The sequence below is a fragment of the Notothenia coriiceps genome, unplaced genomic scaffold (genome assembly GCF_000735185.1).
Source record: "Notothenia coriiceps isolate Sejong01 unplaced genomic scaffold, NC01 NC01_scaffold00004483, whole genome shotgun sequence".
Classification (NCBI taxonomy): domain Eukaryota; kingdom Metazoa; phylum Chordata; class Actinopteri; order Perciformes; family Nototheniidae; genus Notothenia; species Notothenia coriiceps.
In genome coordinates this window covers 499,557-510,893 of record NW_011337184.1, presented here as the reverse complement: position 1 = coordinate 510,893, position 11,337 = coordinate 499,557, and the positions used below count along the sequence as shown (strand labels likewise).

General features: G+C 42.1%; 1 protein-coding gene across 1 annotated transcript; it reads left to right on the top strand.

The window, feature by feature from the left end:
* The first annotated feature begins 10 nt into the window (after nucleotides 1-10).
* ela3l (elastase 3 like) lies at nucleotides 11-4,162 on the top strand. Its single transcript, XM_010767518.1, has 8 exons — nucleotides 11-94; nucleotides 307-395; nucleotides 586-683; nucleotides 1,016-1,144; nucleotides 1,572-1,708; nucleotides 2,876-3,021; nucleotides 3,903-4,055; nucleotides 4,131-4,162. The coding sequence occupies exons 1-8, from the start codon at nucleotides 55-57 to the stop codon at nucleotides 4,146-4,148; spliced, it is 810 nt and encodes a 269-aa protein (XP_010765820.1). The 5' UTR covers nucleotides 11-54; the 3' UTR covers nucleotides 4,149-4,162.
* The last annotated feature ends 7,175 nt before the right edge of the window (nucleotides 4,163-11,337 follow it).

The window sequence follows — 11,337 nt, the reverse complement described above, 5'->3', positions numbered from 1 at the left end:
GAAAGTTTAAAAGAGTGTGTGTCCCGCTGTGCCTCAGCAGAAGCATCAATCAACATGATCCCCATTGTGCTGGCCTCAGTGCTCATTGCTAGCGGTAAGAACATCTGGCACCCCCTAATTCTGTGTGTAATTGTTTCTCCAGTTTGCAAGTTTGTATGAGAGAGTGTGCCTGCCTGCATATTACCACACAGTGAGCTAGCATTGTGCACTTGAAAAGACAAATGATGCAGCATAAGAATACAACATGTATTGTTCTCTAACCTCATAAACACTCTATCTTATGTCTCATGTATCTTCCCTCTCCAGTCCTTGGGTGCGGCACCCCCGCCATCGAGCCCCTGACTTCCCGTGTGGTCAATGGAGTCGACGCCAAGCCCCACAGCTGGCCCTGGCAGGTATGCTAATATAAACACATCTGTCTATGTTTTCATATTAGCTGGCAAACCTTATGGGTCTGCTAATTAGTTACCAAATCCAGTGGCTATTGAAAACTCTAAATTAAATGGTTTTGAATTAATTTAGCAAAAACCCCTCCCTAGATTCACAACCTGCTGCATCCCTTACCATGTCCTTATTTGTCTCCAGATCTCTCTGCAGTACGAGAGGAACGGTGCGTGGAGGCACACTTGTGGAGGATCTCTGATTGCTGCAAACTGGGTCATGACTGCTGCTCACTGCATCAAGTACGAGCATGAGGAACACACACACACATCCACCAATGCCCACTACTACAAGTCACATTCTCACAGATATTCTGCACCACACTACTCGCCTAAATCTGCACCCTACGAGAAAAGAGAATCAGGCAAGGTCCAGAAGTGTCAAACTCAAATGTCATCCTCAAAAGAAAATACAGTCAAGGTCATCTGGACACTGCCCAATTAAAATACTGTTCCTCATCTTGCAGCCATAGCTAATCACCAATTAGAGCTCATTACATCGTTCAACTGTGCATTAAATCTTCCGGTTGGGTTAGCAAGGACCTAAACAATCTGTTCTCCCTTCCCTCCCAAAGCGAGAGGCTGAAATACAGAGTCCACGTCGGCAAACACAACCTGGTGGAGCTGGAGGCCGGCTCCAAGGCCATCCTGACCGACAAGATCATCGTCCACAGGCAGTGGAACCCGGTCCTAGTGGCCATCGGGTAAGACAAGCACTAAAACACAGCACAAAGAGAAAGCGTGCCGCGACATGCAGTTCATCATAATCTCATCTGTACTGTGTCGAGGTGATAGAATGGGCCGACACTCAAAGTCCATTCGTTCACTTCGGTCCAACGCGTACCTTTGACACAAGGTCTCCATCTTCATAGAGCTCACATTCTGGCACAGCCAATAAAGGTGTCTCGAAACATGAATATCAGTTGACCTCTTAAACCATGTGTATTATTCATAGTCAAATATGCAGCTGGATTTTGTCTTTAGAAACATTAGATAGATGCCGTAAGATTGAGATTTCTTTGTATACATAGCAGATACTATACTACTAATACTATATGGCAAATACAGATTGAAATGCTCAATCAGCGTTTTTAGTCACTTTCTCTTTTTTTTGTTATGGGGTCCTTGCAGAAATGATATTGCCCTGATCAAGCTGTCGGAGTCTGTGACTTTGAGCGACCATGTGCAGCTGGCCTGTATCCCTGCAGCGGAGACTCTGCTGTCTAACCTTTCCTCCTGCTACATCACCGGCTGGGGCAGGCTGTCCAGTAAGGCACTATTTACTGAAGGCTGTTTGCTTTTCAGACATTTAGCTTAGCATCTCTGGAATATCTTCATATCATCTGGGTTGGGAAGGTCACTTAAAAAATATATGCAGTTACAATTACTAGTTCCCTTAAAACAAAATGTAAGCAGTAAGATGTCCTCCATAGCAAATACAATGCTTATACAGACAATACTACAAGAGAAAATACATATTATACATAAAGCATGGTGGCAGCTGCATCCTGCATATTTATTTGTTGTCTTTCTGATGCTTTATTTTCTCATTTGTGCATTTTCATTCGGCTATTCGTTTGATTCTATTTGTACTTTTGTAATAATTCATGTGCAATGACTTTTAACACTGCTGCTGTTACAAATGTCCACACTTGGGATGAATCCATGTTTATGTCTACACACCGTATTTTTATTTAACAAATCAGTTGTCGCCCCAATGGATTTTGAAAAAAGAATTAAATGAATGAACAAATTCATTCCGTATGCTTAACTATTTTAAGCACTGGACTACAACATTGCATTTACAAAGCATTTACCTGTAAATGTTTCTTCAAATGAGTTGTTGACTCCTTGGATATTGACAGAATATTAACAGCTGGAAGGCACAGCTTGCAGTGAACAGTAATGTTTCTCTTTTCTCCTTTTAACACAAAATAATAGCCCATTTCCCACCCAGTGGAAACATTCTTTGAACTACAGGGACTGTAGATTTGCTAGTTTCACTCAAGCCTGTGCTTCGTGATATACCCTTCTTTGCTTTAAAACGTATTGTAATGAGTCCATCTTCTTAATTTAACTTTAAGATTATTACATAAATCCTGTTTCACGTACCCAAGCCTGGCTGTTTATGTGTCAATGTGTAATTGAACATTTTATTTCAGCTTAGCATATTTGAAATGTCTTCATGTAACTGTCCTTTAGGGTTTTATATGTGATGTTTGTGTAAATACCCAGCTGTGTAGGAGATGGTGGTTTCCCATGGAATAGATAGGATGTAAAGCCTATGCATGAGATTATAGCTGTATTCTTTCAGGGGGGGATTACACCTAAATTGATATATTTGGTCGGTCTGTGAACTTGGCGCTTGGGGAAATGCTGTAGAGCAGATTTGGTGTGTGTGGAAGATGGTAATAGACTCTGCCTGTGTGTTCCAGCCGGAGGCTCCATTGCTGATAAGCTGCAGCAGGCTTTGATGCCTGTGGCCGACCATGAGACCTGCACGCAGTCCGACTGGTGGGGCGTCGCCATCAGGAGGTCCATGGTGTGTGCCGGAGGGGATGGAGTCGTCGGTGGATGCAACGTAAGTGTGTGTGTGAGTGAGTGAGTGAGTGAGTGAGTGAGTGAGTGAGTGAGTGAGTGAGTGAGTGAGTGAGTGAGTGAGTGAGTGAGTGAGTGAGTGGGTGTCAAGGAATGATTTCCCCTGGCTCAAATGTTGTGTGACTAAGATTATCTTTAAGCTTAACAGAGTACTAACTCAAGTACTGTACTAAAGTACAACGTTGAGGTCCTTGCACATTAACAGAGCATTTTAATTTGATGCTACTTCATCTCCTATTTTAGAAGCCAATTCTCTACTTTGTTTCTCCACTACATGTATTTTACATCATTACATTATTCAAATGAAAAAAATATATAAACTATTGTTAAACATTATGTTACATACGTTAAGCTTTCCAGCAGCAGTTACAGAGTAATTAAAGTGTGCTCTAGCTGTGATTAATACATCAACGCATCAATAATCATAATCTAGTATTTCACTACTTTCACTTTTGGTAATAAAATAAGGTAAACAGTACTTTATTGATCCCAATTTTGGATTTCTCTTTTTATGCCAACACTAAATTCATATTTTCAATGAAGGACTTTTACTTTAATATATCTCTAAAATGTAGTATTGCTAGGTTTAATTAAGTAAAATACATTGTCCAGCGTTTTGACCCTACTTGCTGTTCTGTAATTATTTCAGTTGAGTTTGAAGGCAAAAAGTGGGTTTAAATACAATTATACAAGGAATCAGGGGGGAAGCTCTTCTGCCTACACCGGAAAATATTCCTTGTGACCCGTCGATGACACTTGGTGAAACAATGATTGTGATTCTCACAGTTGGGCCCCGCAAGTCTCCCAGCAGCTCCACCAAATGAATAAAACATGAGCTCTCCTGCTCTCTCACTGTGTTTCCAGGGCGACTCCGGTGGTCCTCTGAACTGTCAGAACAGCGAGGGCACCTGGGAGGTCCACGGCATCGCCAGCTTCGTCTCTGGTCTTGGCTGCAACTTTGTGAAGAAACCCACCGTGTTCACCAGAGTCTCCGCTTTCAACGACTGGATCGACGAGGTAAGTGCCTCCACTTGGCCCTCGGTGAATGCTCCTCATGGTTTCAACCTAATGACTGAACGTTTGTGTTTTCAGGTCATGATGAGCAACTAAAGAAGATGAAGTGTCAATAAATGATTTCAAGAAAAGTGCATTGGTCGTGTGTCTGTTCAATGAAATCTAGCAGACTCTCACATCTGAAAAACTCACATCCGGATGAATAATGAATGCCGCATTAACTGACTGTGCCTTCCCACGAGGCGAGCTATACATGGAAACAATGTCAACCAATATCCAGCAGGTGTCCTCATTCTCTCATGATAGGAAATTAGTTCTGACAGCTTCCCAAATCAGGACACTGTGCAGAATGGCCAATGTTTCTGACTGCCAAAAACAGCAACACACAGACACCGATAACTCATATGAAACAAGCATCATGGTCAATCAATGATAGGTCAAAAGCCCCGTTCCATATTGGATGAGGGAATGACGTAATGTTATGAAATGTCTTCATGTGAAATATGAATCTAATATCCCAGCTTGAAACTGACCTGCATGTCCGTGTGCCCTTTGAATAGGAGGGCTTTATGAAAACCACAATAGGGAGTCTATCTTCCCTCGTGATAAAAGTGAAAATGAGAAAAGGCCACGGCAAAGTTGAGATTAACACTTCTGTCATTTTCTTTTCCTTTTGTGATGAGAAATTAAATTGCCTCTTGTTTCTTTTTTTTCCTTTTTTTTATCCCACTCTTTTTGTCATTTGAAACATTCTCACGCAGACACACACCCTGATCACTTTTGACAGTATAATGGAGGTGTGTGAGCATCTTCAGTGACATGAGAGGCAGTGTTCAGACATGACACATCCTGCAAGAGGAAGTCATAATTAATGTGTGTGTGTGTGTGTGTGTGTGTGTGTGTGTGTGTGTGTGTGTGTGTGTGTGTGTGTGTGTGTGTGTGTGTGTGTAGGCAGAGGGAGAGACAGAGAGAGTGTGTGTCTGTGTTCCTCTCGAGCTTTATCTGAGTGCATTTCTCTGATATGATGAATCACTCTTCTGAAGAAGCTTTCTCCGGAGTATCAGCCTGTGATCAGTGATAACTCTCCCATGCAGCCTTTCAAGAAGTGCTGCTCCCTGACTAATTCAGTCTGATTTGGATGAAAAATGAAGGTATGCAAGGATATTGCCTGTCTACATTTCAAGTGGATACTTAAAAATAAACCTGTACATTTTTTACTAGCACTTTGTTTTGTTCCAGTAATGCTGATGCAACACTTCATGAATATGTGAGTGGAGTAATTCATCAAAATGCAATAAAATAACAAGGTTAAACATTTATTAATTTTTTCCTGAAATCATCCAATCATGGTGTTAAAATGAGGATGAACTGCTGAAGTCTTTATAATGACTGTTATAAATTAATATATTCACACGATGTGAGCCAATTTCTCCAATGCATTTAATTGAGTTTAGCTACCACATCATCATTATATTCATATTGAATGAAAACACAGTACTTCTTGAAGCATTGCCAATAGCCAACCAGCCAAACACTTTGACATGAGCCGCTGCTCTCTCCGTCCCCCTGGAAAACTTTTTTTCTAAAGCTATGGGTGAAAATGGAGCCTCAAAAGAATGCTTTGTCCCTGCTTGAACTATGTGGGTCATGGTGACACACACACACACACACACACACACACACACACACACACACACACACACACACACACACACACACACACACACACACACACACAACCCCCCAGGGACACCCCGCTTTTGCGCTGAATACCAATCAGGACAAGAGGAGGCAACACGTTTGTTTTAAGTTTGTGCAGCTGCTATTCAGATCCATGCAACTTTTCTCAAGTTTACTATGCGGGGGAGGGGGAAATGTGTTTGTAATGCACAACAGCTCTGCCTGTGGGTTAGACAAAAATAATGACAAAATTATGCTTGAAATGAATCATTCTGCACGATCATTGGATAACTAGCCTTGTCTTTTGAAGTCATATTAACCTATTATAAGTATCTAAAGCATCCTGCCCTGCTGAAAAAAACAGCTTAGACCAATTTAGCTAGTTAGCTAGTTAGTTAGTTGGCCAGGCTGGTTGACCAGCCTGGCTGGTTTAGAGGGGTCTTGGACACTTTAGCTGGCCAGGATGGCTGGTTTAGCTGGTTTAGCCAGCTAAACCAGCCACCTTATATACGACGACAAAAAGTCATGTTAGTTTAGGGGTGTGTGTAGGTTATTATTGTAACATAAAACATTATGAATACCACCTGTATTACTTTCTTCTTGATTTGTTTTCATCAACAACAAACGACAAACCATGAAGTCACAGGAAGTTCCTATCGTCGTGTTTGTTGTAAACTATGTGGTCGGATGGATTAAGAGGGTCACAGGCCATAGGTACGCAGGACATGAAGTCACAGGAGGAGGAAAATTCGCGCGAAACCGTCGTTTTTTCGAAGTATATGTTTAGAATGTCGCTAGAGTGGGTTAACAAACACACCGCCTTGAAAAGAACGGCCATCCAAGTGGTTTGAGACGGGTCGCAAACTGTTATACCTGACCTGTCGCCTTGTCCCGCCGGTCCGTGGGTAGCTTCAAGACTCTCCGCGTCGCGCTGGCTCGCCTCTAATAGAAGTCTCACTGACGAGTAGTGGGTCGAGGTGAGTGAGGAGAGGGTCAGAGAGACTAGATGATACTCGATATTTATGTTTTTTCGAACCTGTAGGGAGTTGCCCAAAAGGGGTAGTGTGTGGCGAGTCTTGAGGTGGCAAGTCAAACCGAAGTTCTTCACGAAGTGCGTGTCTTTACGTTGTGACTTAGAAAACCATTATATAAAAACAAGAGATAAAGAGAGTTTATTAGTATGGTCATAAAATTTTGTACATAGTAAGTTTACAGTGGACCAGTAAGGACCATTCAAGGTCGTACCCATATAATTATGATAATAATTTGTATTTGACCACTATCTACCTACGACCACTGGTCGACAAAAAAAAAAAATCNATAGCAAGCTTGGACTGTTGCAGTGTTGCCCTCAGTAAGAGAGAGGAGGACATATGGTCTCATTATAGAAATGCTTTAAGGGAGAGGGGTTTAGAAGCAAGTAGATGAGCTTTAGTGTTTATCTGTTAGACTCTGAGAGGGAAATTATTCACACTGATGCTACACACACACACACACACACACACACACACACACACACACACACACACACACACACACACACACGCACGCACACACGCACACGCACACACACACCTCAGTGACCCATTTCATATCTGCCGAAGAAACTACATTCCCACACGTTCCTCCCGAAAACAAATTACTGCAGAAACTCATTCGAAATAATTCAGCGAGAAAAAGTGCGTACTGGCACCTTCTTTATCAGTGTAATAACTTCACTGCTCTCTGCCTGTATAGGAAACAAGATGGAAACATAATGTCTCAACACAGCGCCGCAGCCCAGAGGCACTTCTTTGTCCTTTAATACTTTTCTATCGTCCGCAGATTATAATACAAAACAAAGTCACGAGAATTATGTTTCCTCTGAACCTCTCTGACATTTTCCCGTGCACATTACAAGAGATGATGTGAAAACGCTCCCTTATTAAAAAAACGTTGTAATGCTCTCTTTGCCCCTTGAGGTAATATTGAGATAAGACCCATTTGTAGACACTGGATATATCTGTCCCGTGTGTACGACTGCAGGTGTAAAGCCACTTTGTCAGGGAGTAAGTCCTCTTCACAGAGCTGACCTCATAGTACACTCAGCATGGTGCATGTGACAGACTGTGGCCAAGTATGCCAAAGTGTGAGTGTGTGTAAGGCTTGTGTGCACGTGGTGGTTAAATCAACTCATGTGATCCATTTCCTTTCTTTTCAGGTACATGTTGTGGAGGTCCAAAGTGGCCCCGGTTGCCGCCCTCTGATCCACCTGAGATGTGATCATGAGTCTGGAGACTACAGTCCCGTCCGCCATGGAGCCCGATCCGAGGACGGGCCTCTCTGTGTGGGCCATTATAGCCATCGCTTGCAACGCTGTGGTGGGCGTCCTCATCCTCATCCTCTTCGGGATCATCTACAAGGCCTGCAAGGTGCCTTCACACCAAGACACAATGCCAGTTTTCACAGCGATGCCGGAGAAGAAGAAGAAGAAGAAGAAGAAGAAGCCTGAACAGAAGTACCTGCTGACTGCAGCCTGACTCAGGGACTTGAGATGTTATTGAACTTCGTCCATTTAGTTGAGCTGAGGACAAGCTTTATTTCTCTTCTCCAACCACGTCATGCTCACATTTCTCCCCCATCATCCCCTCATGTAGAGCATTCAGCAGAGTGTAGAGTGAGCTAACTGCATTACGAGTTGCAGCAAAGCCAATAACAGCAAGCAGGCCCAATCCTCTTATCTCTGCGGTGCGTCGCTGGGACTGTCCATCTGTCGGTCTGTTTGCTCATACTCTACACAGGCAGACTATGATCTCCTCCTCTACTCCATCCATTCCTCCATACGACCCCACTGAGAAGGTGTGGTGGAGGAGAAACTGCAAAGGCACCATGTATTGTAACATGAGGGTTTGGGGCGGTGAGGTTAGTTGAGAGCCATGATAACATGTTGGAGGTACGGAGGAAAAGCAGCTCTCAAACAGCTGCCGCACGACTGACGTCAACAACAGAGCTGCCAAAAGCCTGACAGTCAGGAAGGAGAGAGAAGCTGCTGGGAAAGTGAGCGAGAACCAGGCGGAGAGGGAGACAGACGGAGATAAAGGACAGACATTTGGTGGGGATGATAAACTGCTGGGGAAGAATCGGAGAGGGGATGCTTTGATGTTGTTGTTTACAGAGAGGCAGCCCGAGGCTCCGATTTGACAGACTCCCTATTTGACACACAAGCTTCCACCGATCCGACTCCCATGAGATTAAAAGCAGCAGCAAAAATGATACTCGTGTCCCAGTGTGCCTTTCTTTCATTTTGTTAGCTCCTCTACAAGTTAAATAAGATATGTATTCGCAGCCTTCCCACTGACTGAACACTCACTGTCAGGAGTGAATATCGCATTCATTGGAGTGTCTGTGCTGCGACTAACACGTTTACTGTGTGATGTCAATATGGTCAGAAAGGAAGGAAATGTGACAAGCCAGTAAAACATGTTTCTCCACATCATCAGAATAACAAGGGCTGCCTTTCTATTTGAGGTTTGTCGTGTGTACTACATAAAAATGATGATTAATTAAAAAGTTTCTTCACAGAAAGGTTCTTTATTATGTCTCTGAGAAACATAACATCTAATATCAGGTATTGTTCATTTGTGATTTGAGGATTTTTTCTAATTGATAAGCATTATGTTTCTGTGCACAATTAATGATGAACAGTCATTTGTGCGTAAGTGACTCATTTGGTATAACTCGTTTGAATCACAATGAAGTAGCAGCTATTGTGAGCATTTCCTTTCATATCAATGTACATTATGTAACTACTTTTCTTTTTTTAAAGCTTGCACAAAATTACAACTTTGAAATAAAAACTTTGGACTTTGGAAACTTGCAGTGGTCATTTGTCAATACATTTGATATATTGATGGAATCAATTATCAATCAGAAACAACTCTACAGAATACCTGGTGACGAACATAGGGATATTCTGCAGCCCGACCAAAGAACAACTATTGTTTCATTTTGTAATTGTCAATGTGCTCTGGTGCTACTGGTGAGTTACTTGTTTTACTAACACAGTAAACTAATTCAATCTTTTTTATAACCGTGTATTCCGCAATCGATGTTTCCATGCACCCTTTGTGTATTAGCGTTATTGGCCCTACAAATGATTTGAACATGAGGAAATAATTACTCTTAACAGCGACCCACATCCTGTTCAACAGCAGCAACTAAAACCGTATCCAGTGACTACAACATACCATAATAATATCAGAACAAAACGTTGGACATGTAGTTGAATAATTAACTTGTAGTAAGTGCAATCTTTAGGTTCTTGTAATTTAATATTTCTTGGGGCGACTGTGGCTGTGAGGGAGTGCGGTCGTCTTTCAACCAGAAGGTTGTGGGTTCGATCCCAGCCCATGCAGTCAACATGTCGATGTATCCTTGGGCAAGATACTTAACCCTGAGTTGCTCCCGATGGCCAACAGTGTGTGAATGTTAGGTCCTAGAGTAAGGTACACTGCTCTGTATGAATGGGTGAATGACATGTATGTAAAACGCTTTGTAGTCCATTTACTTACTTTTTGTATTTCTACTTCATTACATTTTATTATGATTTATTTGACAGCTATACTGCCCTAAAATGGCAAACCATCGGTAAAAAAGCACACACTGGCAGATGTCTTATGGGTACTAAAGTGGTGGTGCACTATTCATGAAGTCATGTTGAGCACAACATCTGTGATCCATGATTTGACTTACTTCAAAATAATTTACTGACTTACCCCCGAAATGCACTAAATCGCAGTAACTGCACTCTGCACTAACTGCACTCTGCTTTGTGTTGTGTTTAACCGTCCGTTTATTGTCTTATCAGTTTTGATTTGTTGTCCAATGTATACGGCTGGTAATCACAGGCAATGTGTGTCTTTTTGATAACCCTGAACCCATTTAGATGAGGCATTAACAAGCCCTGAGGCATCTTCCGTAAAATAACATTAAGAGAAGTTACAGTTTGTCCTATACTGTAGTAACTGTCGCACTACCTTGCCAAGTAAATGTTTTGATGCATTTTAATACCCAACTTTATTTAGTCTTCTATCGAAAATCTATGTGTTTACACTTTTTAAACAAAAGATACTTGTTTGTTGTTGCTAGTTTTTTATTTAAGCCTCATTTTAAATTGAAATATGCCCTGAGGCTTCAGCTGTNCAGTGGTCCCCAACCCCCGGGCCCCGGACCGGTACCGGTCCGTGGGTCGTTAAGTACCGGGCCGCACAGAAAGAATAAATAACTTTCATTATTTCCGTTTTATTTATTATTCGAGTCTGAACAATCTTTTATTTTGAAAAATTCTCCGAATTCTCCCCGTTACATCCGTCTATGACTCACGTGACCCACTCTTGACACCGCTTGACCTATGCGATTGACACATATCAATATTGTGGTCACGTGATACATTAACGGTTAGCGCTAATATTAAATATTAACGGTCGCGCTAACTCACAAGCTAGAAACTCACAAGCTAGAAAGATGAGTAAAAAACAGACGTCTTTTGAAAGTTTCTTTGCAAAGGGGAAAAGGGCCAGTGAGGAGACAGAAGAAGAGCCTATACCCACCAAGAAAAAGAAAGCTG